Source organism: Emys orbicularis, chromosome 4 (genome assembly GCF_028017835.1).
Source record: "Emys orbicularis isolate rEmyOrb1 chromosome 4, rEmyOrb1.hap1, whole genome shotgun sequence".
Taxonomy (NCBI): domain Eukaryota; kingdom Metazoa; phylum Chordata; order Testudines; family Emydidae; genus Emys; species Emys orbicularis.
Window position 1 is genome coordinate 117,357,332 of NC_088686.1, and position 22,898 is coordinate 117,380,229.

Sequence of the window (22,898 nt, forward strand, 5' to 3'; positions counted from 1 at the left end):
TACACCTAGAGATCTAGTAGAGGACATTGTGTCTGTAGACACAGCCCTGCACCAGCATCACCAACATATGAACACAGCTCTGCAAAGGGACCGTTCCTCAGAAAGCCCCTTCTGAGGTAAAGCCCCTCACCTGCTCTTACGTTCACCTTGGAGAAAGTTATTGTAAGCTTGAAAGGATACAGCTGCTTTCTCCCCTGGTGGCTGGCCAGTGAGCTATGATGCTGTCCTCTTTTTTTTTTTTTTTTTTTTAAATCCAACCAATTCTGTCCACATATCTATTCAAGTGACATCATCATAGGACCTAATCACATCAGCCACGCCATCAGGGGCTCGTTCAACTGCACATCTACCAATGTGATATATGCCATCATGTGCCAGCACTGCCCCTCTGCCATGTACATTGACCAAACCGGACAGTCTCTACGCAAAAGAATAAATGGACACAAATCTGACATCAGGAATCATAACATTCAAAAACCAGTAGGAGAACACTTCAACCTCTCTGGTCATTCAGTAACAGACTTAAAGGTGGCAATCTTGCAACAGAAAAGCTTCAGAAACAGACTCCAACAAGCAACTGCTGAACTTGAATTAATATGCAAACTAGATACCATCAATTTAGGCTTGAATAGAGACTGGGAATGGCTGAGCCATTACACACATTGACTCTATTTCCCCATGTTAAGTATCCTCACACCTTCTTGTCAAACTGCCTGAAATGGGTCATCTTAATTATCACTACAAAAGTTTTTCCCCCCTCCTGCTGATATTTGCTCATCTTAATTGATTAGCCTCTTAGAGTTGGTAGGGCAACTCCTACCTTTTCATGTTCTCTATATGTGTCTATATATCTCCTTACTATATGTTCCATTCTATGCATCCAATGAAGTGGGCTGTAGCCCACGAAAGCTTATGCTCAAATAAATTTGTTAGTCTCTAAGGTGCCACACATACTCCTGTTCTTTTAGCCAACAGAGTGGCTCTTTCCTTTCCCTTACCAGGGTTGGTGTATGGCTCATCAGTCCCACAGAGACAATCAGGTCCCCATCACCTGGTGCAACCCCAAGGCAGCACCCAGGCCCCATCTCCACTGCCACCGGCAGGCAGGCGGGCAATGCTGCGAGCGGTGCGGCATTGCCTGACCTGCCCCGGCCCCTGGAGCGGGCAGTGCCCATGGCGGGCTTTCTGCTTTACACTCCGGCTCCAAGCGGGGGGCCGGGCACCCTCCCCCCGAGCGAGCCTGGCGCGGGCTTGGACGCGCGCCAGGAGGAGCGAGTAGTTCGTGCCGAATGCCCGGGGAATGCCCGGGGGCGAGGCAGCTCCCGCGGTCACCCGGGCTCGGAGCCTCCCCTGGGTGGCAGCCGGGCAGGGAGGCGGAGACCTCGTACCTTTCCCGGCGGGGGCCGTCCCCCGGGGTGGGCCGGGCTAGGAGCGCTCCGGGAGCGGGGAAGGGAGGGTGTGAGAGACTCCCCAGCGGTGGCTGGCTGTCCCTCCCGCCTTCCTTCCCCGGGGCAGCGCCGGGGCTGCATCCCTGCCCTCCCGCCCCTGCAGTGGCTGCCCCTTTCCCTCCTTCATCGCGCACACTCCTCCTCCTCCTCCTTCCCCCCACGCCCCTCCGGCCATGACCTCCTCCCCCAAGCCTGAGAAGAGACGCTGGAGCTTGGGACGGCTGCCTGGGTCCCGGAAAGGGAGCATGACTCCCAGCAAGAAGCCCTCCGCCCTGGAGCTGGCTGAAAACAGCCCCAATGCCCACTATGCCCCTATGCCCCCCGCCCAGGAGCAGATGCAGCAGGGCTCCAGCCAGCCGGCGGATCCGGATCGGGGCGAGCCGCAGTACAAGAGAGAGATGGTGGTGGTGAACACGGACTGCCCCCGGCCACACATCAACTTGGACCCTCGGGTCTCCATCTACAGCATCCGCAGACCGCTGCTGAGCAGGACCAACATCCAAGGCAGGGTCTATAACTTCCTAGAGAGACCCACCGGCTGGAAGTGCTTCGTGTATCACTTCACTGTGTGAGTAGTAAACTTCGCTTCCCCCTGGGGGCCGCCGCTGCTGGCAGTGCCCTGGTGAGGCTATCAGCCACCACTCTGTGTAGCCCGCTCTCTGCCCTCCAATGTCCTTCTTCCCTGATGTCCTGACAGCTGCTTGGGGTCAAATGCTGCTGCCGTAAGGCACTACTCTGGCAGGAGGGGGAGCAGGGGGTTGCATGTGTCCTAGGCGTTGACACTGTAATTACAATCAGTTGTTGAAGGATCTGACTTATTCTTGGAAAGGACAAACTGCATTGAGCTAAGGTGCCTTTCAGACTCCAGGCAGAGTGATTTACAAAGCAATCTGTGGTAAATTTCACATCCCTAGTTGTGGTGTTTGTTAATAGTGTGGTGTTGCTCTCCCTCTGTCAGAGCAAAAATTTACTTTGCTGGGTCAGGTGTATATGCGACCATGTAGGTCTTATGCAGATTCTAAACTGCTCTCATTTTAGGTTTCACAAACAAAATCTACCTAGCCAAGTAAATGTAAATCTTCTTATCTAGTCTGGCCTGTATCTATTTTTAATGAATGTGTTTGACCTATGTGTGTTCCATTCATTCATTACTGTTCTTGGTGAGCAAGGCATGAAGTGTTGAGAACTCCTCATTCCAGCCATGTTACCAGAGCAAATAAATTTTGTTTTTCAGAGGGCAGTTTAATCTAACTGTCTGTTAATGCTTGTTTGAACAATTATTCTGGGCCTGATTCTGTTACCCTTTCTTATATTGCATAGTGCCTCACTCTGCAAGTAGTCCCACTGAAATCAGTGGGAAAACAGTGGGACTGTTAATTAATTAATTGACTCATGGCCCGCAGGGGGAGGAGGAGGAAAATGTTAGTGTAGGTAAGGGCATCAGAATCTAGTTCAAAGTGAGTAAGGGTAGTAGAATTAGGCCCTCAGTACCTTTAAATATTGCATCAAACATCTTTTTAATGACTGAAATGAGCAGTAATGACACCTGTATTGAAAGTCTAGCTTATTAGCCCACCTCCTCACTTTACCTGGCTTTTACCTCTTTCCCCAGAACCTACATATTGGCAGGAGGTTTACTGAATTTCTTTAATTATGAAGTATTGCAACACTTGACTTACGGTTTTCTGGTAGGCATAATAAGCATTGAACATCAAACTTTTGCCAATATGTATCTCATTCCAGATTGTGTATGAGGAAACCAAAGCAGCCCTATAGATGTGTCAGAGCGGGCTTTTATTAAAAAAAAAAAAAAATCCAAGAACCTGAAGACATCTTACATATTTACTGGAATAAGAACATAGCATCAGGTGCCTTTCATAATAGGGTGTTCTCTTACAGTTGACATAAATTATTTGTTTCTTCTTGTTGGTATAGAAAGAGATAAAGTAGGTTACATCTTAAATGGTTCATTCTTTGATGCAAATAAGGATTTTAAATAATTAATTCTTAATTATTCAGTTACAGTATATTATTTCTTTCACCATCCCCTTCACATTAGGCAACTCCATTATTCTGCTGCTGTAGCTCCACTGGAGGAAGATAGATGATGGGTTATGTTGTAGTGGCAACTGTAGCTTTACCAGGCCTGATTCTATTGTGGAGACAGTCCTTCACTACATTCCTTCAAGCTTATAATGGTGCCAATACTTCTGGTGATTGTAGTCAAGAGAGAAGATGAGTTCTGGAGTATGCTAGAGCTTCTGTGCTGTAGGTGTGTTCAGGTGCTGAATTATGTACAATGTCTATAGTGTCCTTTCACATGGAGCAATGTGTCAGTCCTGAACCAACACAGTGGCGGATCAGTGCTGTTGTTCTTCAGCAGCTTACAAATGTATGCATGAAAAATTAATGCTTTTTAATCTCGATGTTATAAAGGGTTTACATAGCCTTTGAGCAATTTGCAATATTACTTCCAGGTAATAAGATCCAGGAGAAATGTTATGGATGTCTTGGATCAGTTTATTTAGGTAAAAAATGATCCAGTGGCTGAAGGCAAAATTGATGTTAGTGTGTCATAAAATCACTTTTGAAAGCTGCATGATACAGAGGTTTCTCTGTCTGATCAGGCCGATTCTATCTGAACTGGCATCTTTGGCATTTTAAGGGCCCAGTCCTAGGAACAGGATCCAAGTCAGTTCTGGTGACTGTTTTTTTTTAAATTCTGATGATCAAAGCAATTATTTGAAATAAAGAATAAAGTTATAAATAGTATTATACGGTAAATACAAAATCTTTCATCTGTAGAAATAAGTGCTGTATATGCCCAAAATTGAGGCACCCAAAATAACTTTTGAAAAGCTTTGCTAATATCTTCTAAAATTACAGTATTAGGAGTTTTACCTTAATGCTGGGTGTAGGAAAGATACACGTGAAGAGCAGAAGTCATGGCCAAGTGTGTCCTCAATAGAAAACACGCCAGTGACATTCATGCTACTGTTTTATGGGCATGCCCATTTTCAGATTGTAAACCTACATCCAGGGGTTTAAACGGGGCAGTAGTTGGGCCACGTCAGTTCTCTCCTCAGTGAAAAATGGAACAATTCTGTTGCCTTTTTTTTTTTTTTTAAGTGTGGGAGAGAACAATTTGACACTTTTTGAGTTATACAACTGAAGAAAGAAATGAAGATGGTTTCTTTGCTTACTTAATTTAAACCTTATGGCCAGATCCTCAGTAGGTATAGATTGGTATAACTCCATTGACTTTAATGGAGCTATGCTGATATATGCTAGCTGAGGATCTGGCCCTAATTTTTCAAAAAGAATTTTGCAGGTATGCTAGTAGGTAGTATGGGCTGGTCTTGTTTGCTGGGTTATTTTTTCAGGGGTGAGACAGATAAATTAAAATCCTGTAATTCTGTTTTAGGAATGGAATTACAGGGTGCACAGAAAACTTTTAATTTTTTCCCCCCAAAGGACTGTGAGCGCACAAATGCATGGCATTAGCATTGACCCCAGTGAGCAGCCACTGCTCCAAAAGAACTGTTCAGGTGAATTGATGAGTGACAGTGATACTAAATATTCTCAAACACCTCAATGTGCCTGGCTAAATGTCTGGTGCGTGGCTATAAGGAGACAACAGCAGGGTGCTACCTCCCCAGTGCACTCCCATTGCCTCCCAAGACTGGCATTCATAAGTAAAGTTTTTGTTTTTTTTTTGGAAACCTGACACTTGATGCCTTCTACCAGCAGGGGGAGCCGAACTTATCTTTTCTTCTGTATGCTGTGGGCAGCAGACTCTACTCTCGTTGCACCATCTCCAGCAATCCTGCCCTCATCCTGGGGTTCCTCCGGGACTTTTGGTCTGCAGTGTGTGCCCCTCCAGCTCTCTTGCCTCTCTCCCTGTGATTCCTTGGACTTCCTTGGGGCTCTCATCCTTCCCAAACCAAACCCCTAGTGCGCTTGTTCACCACTGAGCGACTGGGCCAAGGATAGGGTTTTTTTAGATGACAACCTCCAGCAACTGGAGGAGACAGCAGTTTTTATTGGTGGTTGAGAGGAAAAAGTCTCTCATGACTCCACAGAGCCAAAAACCTGGCTAGACTAGCTGGATGCAGCAGTGAGTTGCCATTGAGCTGGAGAAAAGAGCAGAAGGCCCGTATCTCTGACCAAAAGCCAGAGGTTAGGCAGTTCTGTTAGGGGTGTGGGATAATGGACTAGGTGGATCTTTGGCCTGATCCACTATGGCCATTGCTCTGTTCCAGTTTCTAGCAACTAGGGTTGCCACCTTTCTAATTGCTGGTAACCAGATCCCCGAGGCTCCACCCCGCCCCGCCTCTCCTCCTCAAAGTCCTGCCCCAGCTCCACTTCTTCCCTTGAAGCCCCGCCCCTGTTCCATCTCTTCCCCGTTAGGCCCAGGCCCCTTCACTTGCTTCTCTCCCCTGCTCCCCCTGTCGCTCACTGGATCATCTCAAGGAGCCTGCCTGCAGGTAGGACATGGTCCTGGCTGAGCAGGAGCTGAAGCAAGTTAATGACCCCGTGCCTGTCCCCACCCCACAGTAACTGGATTTTTGGTTCGGGTGCCATTTAGGGTTGCCCTGTCCACAGAAACTGGGCACACAGAAGCCAAAAACTGGACTGTCCGGGTAAAAACTGGATGGGTGGCAACCCTACTTTCTAAACTGGAGGAAGTGGGACACTGAACAGACAAGCTGAGGTTCTTTGATAGAATTGGATGTACTGTGGGAGAGCTGAAGAGCTATTGTTGGTCAGGGACTTTAGTAGATTATATGTGAGGTGTGCTGTGTCTTTTTATATGGCCCCCATCATCATCTGCATGTCCTTCAAATATTTAAAAATAGAAATATCAATCTCTTTCTCTCTCTCTCTCTCTGCCTTCCCAGCTTGTAGGAGAAACAGCTTCATTAGTTTATTGTTTTTGTGTGTTGTGTGCACAAAGAACTGACTGAGGGAAAGCAAAGTTGAAAGAAAGAGTTCTGCATTTAGTTGTGCATGTGGTGAGTGCCTTAATTATAGTTTGTCTTGTGGGTGTGATTTCCACAGCCGAGGCTCAGCTCCCATGGAAGTTCTGTCTTCTCCACTTGTGAGCCTCTCTCCACTGGACAACAGTTGCATTGTTGTGTTGGACTATAGCTATCTGGGACATGGGAGGTCACTGTCATGTAGGGAGAGATGCCCTCTCAGAGATCTAGGGCCAGTCCCATGGAGAGCTGTGAATATCAGGACACAGAGGCCTTGAACAGGACTCCGTATTCAGGGACAGGTGCACCCAGGCCATGTTTTCACAGTAACCTGTTATTAAGTAGGCAGGCTGCTGCATTTTGTACAAAATGGTGCATTTTCATAGAATCACAGAATCTCAGGATTGGAAGGGACCTCACGAGGTCATCTAGTCCAACCCCCTGCTTAAAGCAGGACCAATTCCCAACTAAATCATCCCAGCCAGGGCTTTGTCAAGCCTGACCTTAAAAACCTCTAAGGAAGGAGATTCCCCCACCTCCCTAGGTAACCCATTCCAGTGCCTCACCACCCTCTTAGTGAAAAAGTTTTTCCTAATATCCAACCTAAACCTTCCCCACTGAAACTTGAGACCATTAGTCCTTGTTCTGTCATCTGGTACCACTGAGAACAGTCTAGATCCATCCTCTTTGGAACCCCCTTTCAGGTAGTTGAAAGCAGCTATCAAATCCCCCCTCATTCTTCTCTTCTGCAGACTAAACAATCCCAGTTCCTTCAGCCTCCCCTCATAAGTCATGTGCTCCAGCCCCCTAATCATTTTTGTTGCCCTCCGCTGGACTCTTTCCAATTTTTCCACATCCTTCTTGTAGTGTGGGGCCCAAAACTGGACACAGTACTCCAGATGAGGCCTCACCAATGTCGAATAGAGGGGAATGATCACGTCCCTCGATCTGCTGGCAATGCTCCTACTTATACAGCCCAAAATGCCGTTAGCCCTTCTTGGCAACAAGGGCACACTGTCGACTCATATCCAGCTTCTCGTCCACTGTAACCCCTAGATCCTTTTCTGCAGCACTGCTGCCTAGCCATTTGGTCCCTAGTCTGTAGCAGTGCATGGGATTCTTCCGTCCTAAGTGCAGGACTCTGCATTTGTCCTTGTTGAACCTCATCAGGTTTCTTTTGGCCCAATCCTCTAATTTTCAGAGAGTGTGGCTTTGTTTCAAGCCATAATTTGCAATAATCAAATCAAATGTGGAGATGATAAATGCATAGATCATTCTGGCTAGTCTGTGCCTCAGCAGATGGGATCGATGTTTGGGCCAATCACAGATAGAAAGAGGGTAGTTTTTGCTGTCATGGCTACACCTCTACCTCGGTATAACGCTGTCCTCGGGAGCCAAAAAATCTTATCGCATTATAGGTGAAACCGCGTTATATTGAACTTGCTTTGATCTATTAGAGTGCGCAGCCCCGCCCCGCCCGGAGCACTGCTTTACCGTGTTATATCCAAATTCGTGTTATATCGGGTCGCGTTATATCGAGGTAGCGGTGTTTTTGGGTGTGCAATAGCACCGAGTCGTCAGAAAGGACCCCATGGCTGAGGGCAGGTGAAGGATGTTACAGAAGGATGTCATGATGGAAGGGTTGTCGGGCCACATCTGTCACCATAGGCAGCTGCCTAGCTTGCCTCTAGCTAGAGTGGCCTCTTTATATGGTGCTATTTACATTTGACATAAAGGAAATGTAGAGCTGGATGTTGTCTGAGTACTGTTGGCACTTCAGCCCTTGTTGCTTCACCAGCTCCCAATGGCTTCTTAGAGATGTTGAATAACATCAGGAGAGGTTTGAGCCCTGTGGGACTGCACAGGTGAGGGCTGTGGAGGTGAAGGAACAGCTCCCATAATGACCCTCTGGGTTCAGTTTGAAAGGAAAAACCTGAGGCATTTCAGGGCATTTCCATTCATACCTACAGCCTCTTGAAGGTAGGACAGGAGTATTTGGTGCTCAGTGGTGTCAAGTGCTGCGAAGAGCTGGCTGCAGCAGGATGACTGCAGATGTGTTTGGCTTGCCTGTGAACAGAAGGAGGTCAGGGACAGCACCTGTTGCATTGATGGATTGGCCTGAAGCCTGACTGAGAGGGATCCAGGATGCTGGCAGCTGACAGTTGGCATTAGAGACTATTTGTCACTAACTTCTCAATTAGCTTGCTTAGAAAAGGCATATTAGATACTGGATGGTAGTTTGCAAGGTCTCCAGCACTGAGTAATTTGTTTCTTTAGTACTGGTCAAACTACTGCATGTTCTATAGTGTGGCAGATTCCTCTCATCAAAAGAGGTGCTGACAGTTTCTGTTTTTAGACGTTCCAGGTGTTCTTTCTTTCTTTTTTTGTCATCCAGGATAAGCAGAAGTGGCAGCTGCTGGTTAAGACAATTGGACTCTGCCCAGGCCATTTGAAGGATCCATATCTTATTTCACCCAGGCCAAGCAAGGGAACCATCTCAAAGGAGACAGAATGAGAAACAAGTCTTTGTGCTCAAGCAATATTGTATTTTGTATTCATTAATCATAGGTGATGGGCACAGTTTGTCAGGAGAGTTGAACTGGGAATCATCTATTCATTTATCACTAAGTAAGCTGTACATCTACATAAAAAAGCTGAATCATGAGCCAGAGGTGATAGAAAATGTTATTTCTGCTAGGTGAATTGTTCCGACATCGTTTTAAGTTTAATGGTTTTAATTTATCCCCTGTTCTTGGCTTGTCAGGTAAATTGGTTAGAGTGCACACACTAAACACTACTAATGCAAATAAAACTTAGCTCAGTAATTGAAGATTTAGATGTATGGCTTCTATGAATACAGGTGGAGATTACCTGGGGAATCAATTCTATCCACATGAGAACATACCCAGTAGCTCTGGTATATGTTAGAGAAGATCCTACCATTAGTACCAAACCCTGGCTGTAGCAGCCGCCACGACTGAGAAAAGGAAGACAGTGCTATAGAGAAACTTCCCAACATTTTGTGGAGTTGGTGTGGTTCCATGGGCCTCCCAGCATCTACACCTGTTGTCAAAGACACCCACTTCCTAAACATCAGTTTCAAGAGGTAAGATGGATGTGTGTGGCAGTAGTTGTTTGTGTTCCCTATGGGGAAAAGGAACTGGAAGGGCTTAAATTCATTTATTTGCAGAGGGCCTCTGAAGTCCTATGACTATATTTGCCCCTATGTTGGAACTGACTTTTCATAACCAACGAAAAGTTGCAGAACCATGTGAGAAAAAGATTGAATGAATGAAATAAATCTATTGAAAATACATGAGGAAAGAACCCCTTTTTACTTTAGTAGTTTAAAATCAGATAACCCCCTGGAATTAAGAAATTTTTGTTGTGGGTTTTTGTGTTTTGTTTGGGTTTTTTTGGTAATTTCAGTTGCTTTTAGTATTACAGTATATGTTATAAGTACTTTTTAGTGGCTAGGTGCATTGCATTTTTAGTTTGCATTTTCCTCTGAGGAACAATGTATTGGCCATAACCAGAGACAACAATCTAGAATAGAATGGCAACTCTTATGTTCCTGTGTATGATAACCAGCTTCTATCTTATCTTCATTCTGTTGCATGTACCTGGCTCAATTTACTTTGCCTTTGTATACTTCAGGTTTAATCAGTCATGATTATGATTTAGTTTATTTGAAATCTAAGATGTTTACACAGACTCGGATTGGCCCGCAGATATGAACCAAGAGGCTAGTTTTAAAACTCTGCAATGCAGATTCACGGTTTGCTAATTTTTCATAGCAGTGTGTGTGTGTGTATGCATAAAAGATAAGAAACAATGGCAGATAGGGTATTCTTATTACATTGTGGGTCAAACCTTTTAATAATGAATTATTAAGGATGTAGTGTTTTCACACAGTACTATGAAGAAAGACATGTAACCGCAAACCAACCCAATATTGAAATTCCTGCTTCCAAGTGTATTTCTGGAATGCTGGCCTGTGTACCCAGCAAAGATGGTGAAAAACATATTTTCAAAGAAAGAACCCATCCATTTGTTTACTTCTACTCATGCATACGCAGCGCATATACTCCCCCTATGCTCTGGACAAATATGTTTGTTTCCCAGAAGTGTGAATCTTGGTTTGTAAATCAAAGGAGGTGAGACATAGATAGCATTCTGGACTTCACTAATAGTGTCTTTAGATTTTGTGGTTTGAAGTCTGTTCCTTAACATTTTGACACTTTTATATTAAAAAGGAAAGCCATATAATAAAAAGTGATACATTCAATTTTTTTAAAAACAAGAAATTGTAAAAAAAACCCAACAACCTCCCCACAAAAACAAACAAACCAAGAAACAGAAACAAGCAAACATATCAATCTATGCTTTTTTATCTAGGCCATAGTAGAGCTGTGTGAAAGAACTCGGTTTTGCTCCAAGAGTATTTGTAAAGAGGCAATTTTATTTTCATTTTTGCCAGCAAACGTAGATTTTCTCTGGAGACATGGTGATGGGAGGCAAAAGATGTTCAGGAATGAAGGTTTTTTTCTTTGTCTGACAAAAATGTCTGTTGTTTGCCATGTTGTTGTATCTGTGTTGGTCCCAGGATATGAGAAAGACAGGTGGGTGAGGTAATATCTTTTATTGGCCTAACTTCTGTTAGTGAAAGAGAGAAACTTTTGAGCTCCACAGACCTGAAGAAGAGCTCTGTGGAGCCTGAAAGCTTGTCTCTTTCACCAACAGAAGTTGGTCCAATAAAAGATATTACCTCACCCATCTTGTCGCTCTAAATTATCATTGTCAGTTAGCTGGGACATAGTCATAATTCCTCTCTCCATCCAGTCTCTCCACCTCAAGGTTTTGTCACCAATTTTAAGAAAAGGCTTGCTCCATACCAATGGCAACACCTAATATTTAAAGCTGAAACCTATATTTACTTTCTGTTCCATTCATGATTCTGAGTCCCAATTCTAATGCTTTATATTCATAATACATTTTAATTGCTAAATTGTCTTGTTCTTAAAGATGAACTGTGTCTCTCCTATTTATTTACAGTGCGCACCTGTTGCATTATGCTGCCTGTAATTTGAAAGAAATACTATTAGTTTCTTTGCTTAGGTCAATTATGTAGAATTGAAAACAGAGTTCTGTGTACAAACCCCTGTGGGAAACCATTGTTGCTTTAGTTAATTGTTTTTTAAAACTCCTTTGCAACAGAGCTTTTTTTCTTCAGTTTCAACCAGCACTTAGCACAGGTTGTATTTTAAAAAGGAGCTTATCAAGTGAGACATTATCGAAGGCTTCTGCAGGAGCCAAATGAAATGAATTACTCTTGTGAACTTTTTCTGTACCTATGGATGAAGTCAAGGAGATTAACAAAACAGGACCTTCCACTTTGTAATATAAAATAAATGCACAGTGAAGCCTTCTGTTAATTATAGTATTTTTTGTAAGCGCACTTATTTTGGAGTTGAGTAGTGTTTTTACATACTTATAGTCTTGTAAGTCACCATGTCATTTTAAAAAATGTTGCCAATAGGTGTGGCTAGCACCACATTCAAATTTTGTGTTTGTTTGAAGTATACGTAAGGTTGTTTATTCTTTTGGAGAATACCCAGTGTATCTGCATGTATCTACTGAGAGGCAGATTATTCTTGCTGTCAAGCCGGGGATGGAGTGGATAGGTCTGTTTCTTTCCTCCTTACGTGTCTGGGTGGGTAGGTGCTGGTTTTAAGCACTAGTTGTAATTGGTATGTAATTGTGTTACTGTTGTGCCTGGGAACCCTGGTCATGGACCAGGACCCTATTGTGCTACATGCTGTTGTAATACCCTCTAGTAGCACACTGATACTTGTTATTCCTACCAGACAGAGAATTTGTTTTTCACTTTATATCTTTTTCATCAGGGGGTTATTCTTGTGCAGTGGCCACACATTTATATTTTGGACAGCACAGATGAGAAGGGGTACGTGTGAGGGAGGATGAGGATCAAGGGGAGACAAAGTGGTATTGTCTCTTGGTTCCATGTTGGCTCATACCCTCCCTCCCCTTTTTGCTCTCTGGTGAAGATGGCTCAGCAGAGGGTGCCTGTCTAATGTACAGGAGGAGCACCTTACCCTGACTGTATTGTCTGGAATAGAGGGCATTAAAAGCAAACCTTACTCACTGCTCCCAAATAAGTCTTTCCTGCTTGTCCCAATGCTCTAGTCAATTAGGTTTGAATGCAGCTCAGTCTCTCATTGTTTACATAGTGACAAGGAAAACTCTTAATACCAAGTTAATGGGCCGTAGCCACTGCTGTTTGGTTTGCACTCTGCAATACTGTAACATCTGTGTGAAGTTGCTGCTACTTCCTCTTGTTCTGTATCCAGCATTGTGGATGAGATAGAGGAGAAACAATCCAGCAAAAGAACACCACTTGCAGACAGAGTACTATGGGGTCAGGGCTATTTGCTACGCTAAAACAACCAATTATACTTCTTGCAGTGGCAGTGTCTGAGCACATGACTTATGTGGTCACAACTAACATGATTTTAAAATTTGTTGGATATCTGTTTTCTACTTCTTATTACTGCTGTAAACTCAAACCCAATCTGAGCAGGAACCAATCCAAAAAGGCCTTAGACATGTTTACTAGAAGGTGTGAAACTGAACAAAAGGCTATAATGATTATCTGCGCTAAGGAAGTATGTACTTATGCTACTTAGATGTTAATGTATGCTTAGGAGAAGGAAAATGCATTGTTTATCCTAAACTGATATCCCAGAACTAAACTGTTTCATTTTGTTAATGAGAGGAGATTTCCTGTGACAGACATGGCCACTGTGTGGGGAAGCAGAAAGAAACAAGAAGCATCCAAACAAGATTCAAACAGCTTTTAATCCTTCTGATCAGGTATTGGGAAATGAATAATCCTATAAATTAACACTTGGCAAACAAGATGAGGGCTATAAAACAAACACAAATTGGAGACATTTTGAGGGAACATCTAATTTATTAAGCTCTGACAGAGAGAGGATTTTGTTGTTCCTGTGTCAGATAGACTAAAGACTTTTCTTTCAACTACGATATGGTGTAATTTAAGTTTAGATCCTCCCTCACAAAAATTTCCATTGGATTTGACAAGGCATGTGGGTGCTTTTTGCATCTATCCCTTCTTTCTTTCTTTCTTTCTTTCTTAATAACATCTGCTTTCATTTAAGATAATCAGACTCTTAATTCAGCATAAACGGATGATTTCCAGTGACTAAGAGAGAAACTGAACTCTGGCCTCCTGGAAGTTCAGAAATAACAGATTTAATACAAGGACAAGGGTGTTCCAATTCTTCTTTCCAAATGGTACTGAATAAGACACTGGCAGGAACCAGGATGGGGAATGGGAGATACTACTAAGCCATGTAAATAGGCTTGATTTTACTACTACCTTCTCCTTTGTTATCTAATTACTAAAAGAATGCTATCAGGGAGAACAACAAACCATTAGACATTGTACCGTGAGGCATTGAGATCGCTCCCTGCGGCAGCAAAACCTGCTTTAGTTCTGCTCAGCATTGGCTGGTGCCATTGTGCCAATGGCAGTTATACTACCAGTTTCTATTGTATTAAATGAGGAAGCAGTGGAAATGGCTTTTGCACAAATGTCAGTCCAGGGAAGGAAGGTGGAAGCCTGGAGGTTTTGTAATTAAAATGCTTTTTGAGAGGAAACTCCAGCTTTAGTAGTAGCTGTGAAGATTAAAGGAGCAATGTCAGAACCGATTGAACTCATGCTTTAAGACATCTGCCTGAAGCAGTCACATGGAAAAGCCCACCCCCTGCCATCTTGTGCTGTGATCTCTTGGCTCTGACAAGCTAAGCAGGGCCATGCTGCATCAGAAATGGGGTGTATGTGGTGGTGGGGGGGGATCTGAGGAAAAATAATAGTCTAATTAAAGACTGTGTCATAAGGCATATGCACAAGCAGGTCAAATTCATTCTGGCATTTCCTAATTGTTCAATACTGGACTTTGCAACCTTAATAATGTTCTTTTAACAAGGTTGTTTGGTGAGTAACTGGTAGCAGTAGTACTTGTCATCCTCTGTGTGGACCAGCATGGGAGGTGACTGGGACACTTTTTTGATGGGTTTCACAGATGTTTGCCGACAGCAGAGGAATGGTGAGACTCAGGAGTCTTGGGTTCCATTTCAGGCTCAGGAGGACTGTGTGCTCTAGTTTGCAAAGGCTCTTCTGTCCATTCTCTCCCAAGCTTGACCCTTCTGCCTCATTCCCTCTGTCTTGTCTCTTCCATACCCCTGGCTCCTCATCCTATTTTCCTCATCTAGCCAGTCCTAGTTTCCACTCCTCAAGCTCCCAGCCTCCTTGCTCAGCAAGTCCTAGTCTCAGCCCTAGACTTGCCACTCCCAGTCTGACCCCCGGCTCAGTCTCCATGCCAAGCCATTCCCAGTCTCCCCACCCCAAACTCCTCATTTGATCTGTCTCTTCTTTTCCAAGCCTCTGTGCCCCCGCCTCACTGTCTCATTCTCCATCCCCATACTCCTTGTTCATTGTTTCCCCCTCCCCCACATCTTGTCCCAGTTTCTTTGCCCAACCAATCCCAGGTCTACCCCTGCAGCCTTGCTCCTTGTCAGATCTACCACTCCTCCCCTGACTCATTCACAGTCATAGAATCATAAAATGATAGGACTAGAAGGGACCTCGAGGGGTCATTTAGTCCAGTCCCCTGAACTCATGGCAGGACTAAGTATTAGCTAGCTCATCCCTGCCAGGTGTTTGTCTAACCTGCTCTTAAAAATCTCCAATGATGGAGATTCCACAACCTCCCTAGGCAATTTATTCCAGTGCTTAACCACCCTGACAGTTAGGAACTTTTTCCTAATGTCCAACCTAAACCTCTCTTGCTGCAATTTAAAACCATTGCTTCTTGTCCTATTCTCCGAGGTTAAGAAGAACAATTCTTCTCCCTCCTCCTTGTAACAACCTTTTAGGTACCCTCTCAGTCTTCTCTTTTCCAGACCAAACAAACCCATTTTTTTCAATCTTTCCTCATAGGTCATGTTTTCTAGATCTTTAATAATTTTTGTTGCTCTTCTCTGGACTCTCTCCAATTTGTCCACATCTTTCCTGAAATGAGGTGCCCAGAACTGGACACAATACTTCAGTTGAGGCCTAATCAGCATGGAGTAGAGCAGAAGAATTACTTCTCGTTTCTTGCTTACAACATTCCTGCTAATACATCCCAGAATGATGTTTGCTTTTTTGGCAACAGTGTTACACTGTTGACTCATATTTAGCTTGTAATCCACTATGACCCCAGATCCCTTTCCGCAGTACTCCTTCCTAGGCAGTCATTTCCCATTTTGCATGTGTGCAACTGATTTGTTCCTTTCTAAATGGAGTATTTTGCATTTGTCCGTATTGAATTTTATCCTATTTACTTCAGACCATTTCTCCAGTTTGTCAGATCATTTTGAATTTTAATCCTATCCTCCAAAGCACTTGCAACCCCTCCCAGCTTGGTATCATCCGCAAACTTGAAGATATTGAACAGAACCAGACCCAGACCCAGAACCGATCCCTGCGGGACCCCACAGTCCTAATCTTCTTGTTCATTCTCCCCCCAGCAACTAATCCAGGCTTCGTCTCCATACACGCTGGCTCCCCCAGTCGCACCACTGTTTCTCTCCCTGGCTGAGAGTCTTGTCCATCGAGTTCCAGGTTCCCTCTTACCCCAACTCCCAGTCCAGCTCTCCCTCCATTCCCCCTCTCTCTGAGTCTGCAGCCCCAGTCTCCTCCTACCAGCCTTCCTCCCCAGATCCAGCTCTTGTTCCTTCTGCATTCGAATCAGGCAGATTTCTCCTCCATAGCACCTGGGCCCAGCAGTGGGGTCATTGAGAGCAGAGGAGAGGCAGGCTTCCGATTTTCATTGCAGTGCTCGGAACTGAGCATCCAGGAACTGCAATCACAAGGAAAGTCCTGCTTGGCCCCAGGCTGGAGCATGCTCAATGCCAACAAATTCTGTCTGCAACTTAGCTGCAACCCTCTAGCAAGTCTCTACTGACCATGTGTGAACAGAAATTTTTCAAAGGTATCTAACAAGCAAATTAGAGCAGATTTTCACAGGGATAGGCACATACCTCACACATAGGCTACTCCCTGCCAAATTTCAAGTCCCCACTCAAAAGCAGAGCTAGAACGTCTCAAAGAAAAAATCTTTTGAATTTTTAAAAATGGGCAAAACAATGTATTTTCCACTAACCTCATTCTTGGAAACGGCTGCACTGTTTGGCTGAAATTTTCAAAAAAAAAAAAAAAAAAAAATCAACCTGAGACAGACACCCAGCATGGACAATTTCAGCCCAAACCATTTAAGTTCGGTGTACTTTTATGCAATGGAAAACCAGGTCTTATGATGAGAAGTGTTCGGCAACCTTATTAATAGATGGCTCGACCAACCCCACCTGTAACAAGGTCCTTCAAACTGAAAGTGGCTGGAAAAGTGTAGGATGATTATAGTGTCTCAAAGTCTGTCTATTATCACAGACAGTTCATATATCAGTTTTCTAGGCTTGGCATAAGAGCTTGAAAAAATAGTCTACACTTGTCTGTTTTTTGTTTGTGAGAGTTGTTTTTGGAATACCTGTCCTCTAATTCCTGGGAGCAGCCGATGAACATTATCATCCATACAAAGCGTGCACTTAGTGGTGTTATATTTGTTAGGCATTCTGCTCTAGAAAAACTATTCTGCCAGCCTTCTGAAGAGTCAAACATGAATGATCTTAAGAAAACCAATGGGCATCATGTTGACATTGCCCCAGGTATGTCAAATGGTTGCTTGGGCAAGTCTGGCAGCTTTACTTTATGCAGCTCCACAAGTACTAGGAAAATTTGGGAATGCTCTATAGATAGGCCTCTTTGAAAACCTTCATTGCAATCGAAGCACAGCAAAAATTGTGATTGAGTTGTAATGAAACAATTTGGCTTAGTTCCAAGTATCTGAGCCCTGGATTTACTGCGGCAAACAGTGCCAACGTATGCAATAGAAGACACATGCACTGTGCTTTGCAGACAATTTAAACTGTGTAGTAACTGACTTTGTGATTAATGGACAATTGAAAGTACATTAGTGGCTTGATATAAAGCCTGTGGATGGTTGGCTATTCAGTTCCAGCTAGAAAAACACTGTCTCAGCTGCAGGAAGAAAACATCTTGCCCCTATCAAGAGGTTAAATGGGAGATTCAGATACATTGGAACGCTGACAGTTGCAGTATAGGCTCATGGGGCTTGTTTAACCGCAGAAAAATGAATAGGGCTCTTGATTAGACAGAACTCTTCATACAAAGAAACAGGATCTTCCTATACGTTTGTGCAGTGCCTAGCACAATGTGCCTTCACTGTAATACAAATAATTATGATAATTGGAAAGGCAGATGTATTCAAAAGCCTTCACTCACTGTCATCTTACTGGCAATGTGGTATTTTCTCCTCTGGTGGTTTGACATGGCTACTTGAAAAGTTATTAGGGATGATGTGGGTTTCTTGTTAGTCTCTCTTTCACTTGCTTAAAAAATGCAAATAGGAACCAAGGGTGTTGTTTAATAACCAAGGTAAAGAAATCACATTCTCTGCTTTGCTCATGTTATAATAATCCTTCTCCAGCTCTTTTCATCCAACGATCTGAAGGCATTTTAGCCCTGAGGTTTCTTTAAGTTAAACTGGGGGCTATTACAGCCCCCAGTCAGCACAAGACTGGGAGAGTGGGAAAGCTGGTTTACAGCTACCTTTCTACTCTCACATTCAACACAACTGAGGATTGAGCCCCTGGCTCCCAGCCCAGTTTTCCTTTTCTCCTGGCACAAAGGGGATTTTGCTGGGGGGAAGCAGCAAGAGGAGATCCACTTTGTGTGTGTTCAGTTAGGAGCTATAACTGTATGTGGTTGTTGAGAAACTATGCAGAGGACTCAGTGGAGCCTGGGAGCATGTGCAGTGCAGGTCATAGTCTGATCTTTCAGAATTGAGCAAGTGAAAAGCAAGTTGGTGAAATGGTGATTTCCTCCTCCCGCTGCCCCCCAAATTGTATACCTTGGACAATCTGGACATCAATATTCAAAGGGATAGTTTCAGAGTGGTAGCCGTGTTAGTCTGTATCAGCAAAAAGAACGAGGAGTACTTGTGGCACCTTAGAGACTAACAAATTTATTTGGGCATAAGCTTTCGTGGGCTAAAACCCACTTCATCGGATGCATGCAGTGGAAAATACAGTAGGAAGATATATATACACAGAGAACATGAAAAAATGGGTGTTGCCATACCAACTCTAACGAGACTAATCAATTAAGGTGGGCTATTATCAGCAGGAGAAAAAAAACTTTCGTAGTGATAATCAGGATGGCCCATTTCAAACAGTTGACAAGAAGGCGTGAGTAACAGTAGGGGGAAAATTAGCATGGGGAAATAGCTTTTACTTTGTGTAATGACCCATCCACTCCCAGTCTTTATTCAAGCCTAATTTAATGGTGTCCAGTTTGCAAATTAATTCCAGTTCTGCAGTTTCTCGTTGGAGTCTGTTTTTGAAATTTTTGTTGTTGAAGAATTGCGACTTTTAGGTCTGTAATTGAGTGACCAGGAAGGTTGAAGTGCTCTCCGACTGGTTTTTGAATGTTATAATTCTTGACATCTGATTTGTGTCCATTTATTCTTTTGCGTAGAGACTGTCCGGTTTGGCCAATGAACATGGCAGAGGGGCATTGCTGGCACATGATGGCATATATCACATTGGTAGATGTGCAGGTGAATGAGCCCTTGATGGTGTGGCTGATGTGATTAGGTCCTATGATGGTGTCCCTTGAATAGATATGTGGACAGAGTTGGCAATGGGCTTTGTTGCAAGTATAGGTTCCTGGGTTAGTGTTTTTGTTGTGTAGTATGTGGTTGCTGGTGAGTATTTGCTTCAGGTTGGGGGGGCTGTCTGTAAGCGAGGACTGGCCTGTCTCCCAAGATCTGTGAGAGTGAGGAATAATCCTTCAGAATAGGTTGTAGATCCTTGATGATGCGCTGGAGAGGTTTTAGTTGGGGGCTGAAGGTGATGGCTAGTGGCTTTCTGTTACTTTCTTTGTTGGGCCTGTCCTGGAGTAGGTGACTTCTGGGTATTCTTCTGGCTCTGTCAATCTGTTTCTTCACTTCAGCAGGTGGGTATTGTAGTTTTAAGAACGCTTGATAGAGATCTTGTAGGTGTTTGTCTCTGTCTGAGGGATTGGAGCAAATGCGGTTGTATCTTAGAGCTTGGCTGTAAACAATGGATCGTGTGATGTGGTCTGGATGAAAGCTGGAGCCATGTAGGTAAGTATAGCGGTCAGTAGGTTTCCGGTATAGGGTGGTGTTTATGTGACTATCGCTTATTAGCACTGTAGTGTCCAGGAAGTGGATCTCTTGTGTGGACTGGTCCAGGCTGAGGTTGATGGTGGGATGGAAATTGTTGAAATCATGGTGGAATTCCTCAAGGGCTTCTTTTCCATGGGTCCAGATGATGAAAATGTCATCAATGTAGCACAAGTAGAGTTGGGGCTTTGGGGGACAAGAGCTGAGGAAGCGTTGTTCTAAGTCAGGCATAAAAATGTTGGCATATTGTGGGGCCATTTGGGTACCCATAGCAGTGCCGCTGACTTGAAGGTATACATTGTCCCCAAATTTGAAATAGTTGTGGGTGAGGACAAAGTCACAAAGTTCAGCCAACAGGTTTGCCGTGACGTTATCGGGGATACTGTTCCTGACGGCTTGTAGTCCAACTTTGTGTGGAATGTTGGTGTAGAGAGCTTCTACATCCATAGTGGCCAGGATGGTGTTTTCTGGAAGATCACCAAGGGATAGTGACAGCCACTTCTTTGACCTCAGGGGTACTTCTCCACCAAATTTCAAGTTCCTTCTCCAAACTCCTCAAGTAATAAAGCTGTTTGCGTAGCAAAACTATATATTTTTGATTTACCACTTTCTTAAAAATGGCTAAATCCTTTTTGATTAAACTTTCAGAAAAACCTCAGCCTGTGGCACACACCAGTTGAAGCATGAAAAACCACAGCCCAAAAAAAATTAAAGTTTGCAAAAGTTGTAAGGAACTGAAAACAGAGTTACAGGGAAATTGTCCGCAGCTTTAATAATAGGCATTGCTACTATTGTGCCTGTACTATTTAGTTTTATGTAATTATTATTTTAGATATCTGTTTTATATATTCCTGCCTATCAAAGTGTGATATATTTTTGTATAAAACTTGAAAATTTTGAACAAAACCAAAATAGATGTATGATGCTGAATATCTGCATCTCTTCCATTGTATTTTCTCTTGCTTCTGCAAATATTGATTCAGATCTTTTTATGTTTCATATTGATAATTTTAATGGCAATATGAATCTCATCCATTCTTCTCACTATTATCTATTGAGTTGTTATGATATAAATGTGTCATTTGATAATTCAGTTCCGTAACACTGATAATATGAAATTGAAAGCTGCTATCTCATTGCTAGTGGAATCCAGTGACTGAAATGGAATGTCTAGGTGCCTAGTTTTTTCTCTTCTTTTTTGTGTATGGATAACTCCTACTAGCACTCTTTGGAATTAATGTATATACTGAGTGGAGAAGAGACCTTAGTGTTTCCAGGTTCATTTTAGACAATGTGGTTTTTGTCCTTCATACTTACAAATAGCATCAGATGATTGTGTAACAAAACTGCTCCAAACTGGTTCTCTCTCCTAGAACAAATGAAGAGGAGAAAGCACGTGCCATTATGGTTTCCCCTGCTTAGTTTCTTTTTGAGATAACTTGCTGAAAAATCAAAACATTGTCATACAGTTATTCTTTTCTTAAATATTCCTCTGGTGAATTGCTTAATTGAAAGAGAAACTCTCAATATATTATTTTAAAAGTGAATTTTCATACCCAGGATCACTAATGGTACCATAAATATACTTATTCTCTTTGCATGGTAAACTGTTGCTGAACGGTCTTGTTTCTACAGTAAAAGCTGTTTTTCCGGCATGTTGGGGAAATGGGGGGTGTCGGTAAGTGACAAATGCCAGTTAATTAAGAGGGAGGGAGTTTGGGTGTGGGAGGGGGTGCGGGGCGTGGGCTCTGGGAGGGAGTTTGGGTGCGGGATGGGACTTGGGGCATGGGAGCAGGTGCGGGGTGCCAGATCCGGGGGGCGCATACCTTGGGCAGCTCCCCGCAAGTGGTGACCTGTCCCGGCTGCTCCTAGGTGGAGTCGCGGCAGATGACTGTCTGTGCGCTGTCCTCGCCCCTCCTTGAGCACTGGCTCTGCAGCTCCCATTGGCCGGGAACAGCGGCCAATAGGAGCTGTGAGGGCGGCGCCTGCAGGCAGAGGCAGGGTGCAGAGCTGCCTACCGCGCCTCTGCCTAGGAGCAGCTGGGACAGGTTGCTGCTTGTGGGGAGCCGTCCGAGGTGAGTGGCCCCAGGTCTGGCACCCCATACCCGCTCCTGCGCTCCAAACCCCTCCTGCACTGAAACTCCCTACCAGAGCCTGTGCCCCGCACCCCCTCCCGTGCCCCAACCCCCTGCTGGCCCCACTCCAACGAGACTATAAACCGGACTTTCAATGAAGATCAGAAATGACGGTTTAGAGAGCTTTGCGGTTGGTGAAGTGCCAGATAAAACAGCTTTTACTGTAGTTAGTTTTCTCATTCTGTTTCTCATACACTGTTACAATGAAGGTGATTAGGTTCCCAATAGTACAGGGGAATGGCTAACTATGTTTTCAATAATACCTTAGGCCCTAATCCTGCAAACGCTTATGTACATACTTAACTTTACTACTTGAGTACCCCCATTGATTTCTATCAGAGTATGTGTGTAAATAAACTTAAGTACATGCATAAGTGTTTCCAGGATTGGGGCCTTAAAAGTATCATGAACATTGCTGTTTGTATTATGTTTAGAACTCTCTTTTCAACAATGCTTGTCCTTTCAAATATGATTAGTGTTTTGGGCACCTAATCTGAGATATTTAAAAGAGGCTTGATTTTTCAGAAAGTGCTGAGCCATTAAGATTTCTATTCTGTATAGGTTCTTATACTGCACTCATCATCATTGTATCGGAGTGCCTTCCAGTAATGCAGTAAGCAATGTGACTAACATTTGTCACATATGTGTTCTCTCATCTCTCACCCAGAAATAGAATTGTGTGGAGTGTTTTGTTCTGAAATTCTTATTTGTGTGTGGGTGCGCGTGCGCGTGCGTATACACATACATATCTTGCTATATATTAGAGAAGGCAAGAATAAAGTAATGTACCTTGCACTTAGAGAGAAAGATGGTGATGTTTGTGGTCTTTACTTCCTGTGGGAGTTCATTCCATAATCTTGGGCCAGCCCCTGAGAAAGCTCTGTCTCAAGTTGGGCACTGAGGTACCCAAAATCACTAGTCTCTTGAAAATTTAGGCCTTTAAGTGTTGAGTATAAACGCAGC

General features: G+C 43.7%; 1 protein-coding gene across 1 annotated transcript in view; it reads left to right on the forward strand.

Annotated features, from left to right (window-relative positions):
- Positions 1 to 1,621: 1,621 nt before the first annotated feature.
- KCNQ1 (potassium voltage-gated channel subfamily Q member 1) overlaps positions 1,622 to 22,898 on the forward strand; it is a 553,847-nt gene continuing 532,570 nt past the window's right edge. Inside the window, exon 1 of the mRNA XM_065403597.1 lies at positions 1,622 to 2,016. Coding sequence (XP_065259669.1) covers positions 1,622 to 2,016 — 395 coding nt within the window. The remainder of the gene's footprint in view (positions 2,017 to 22,898) is intronic.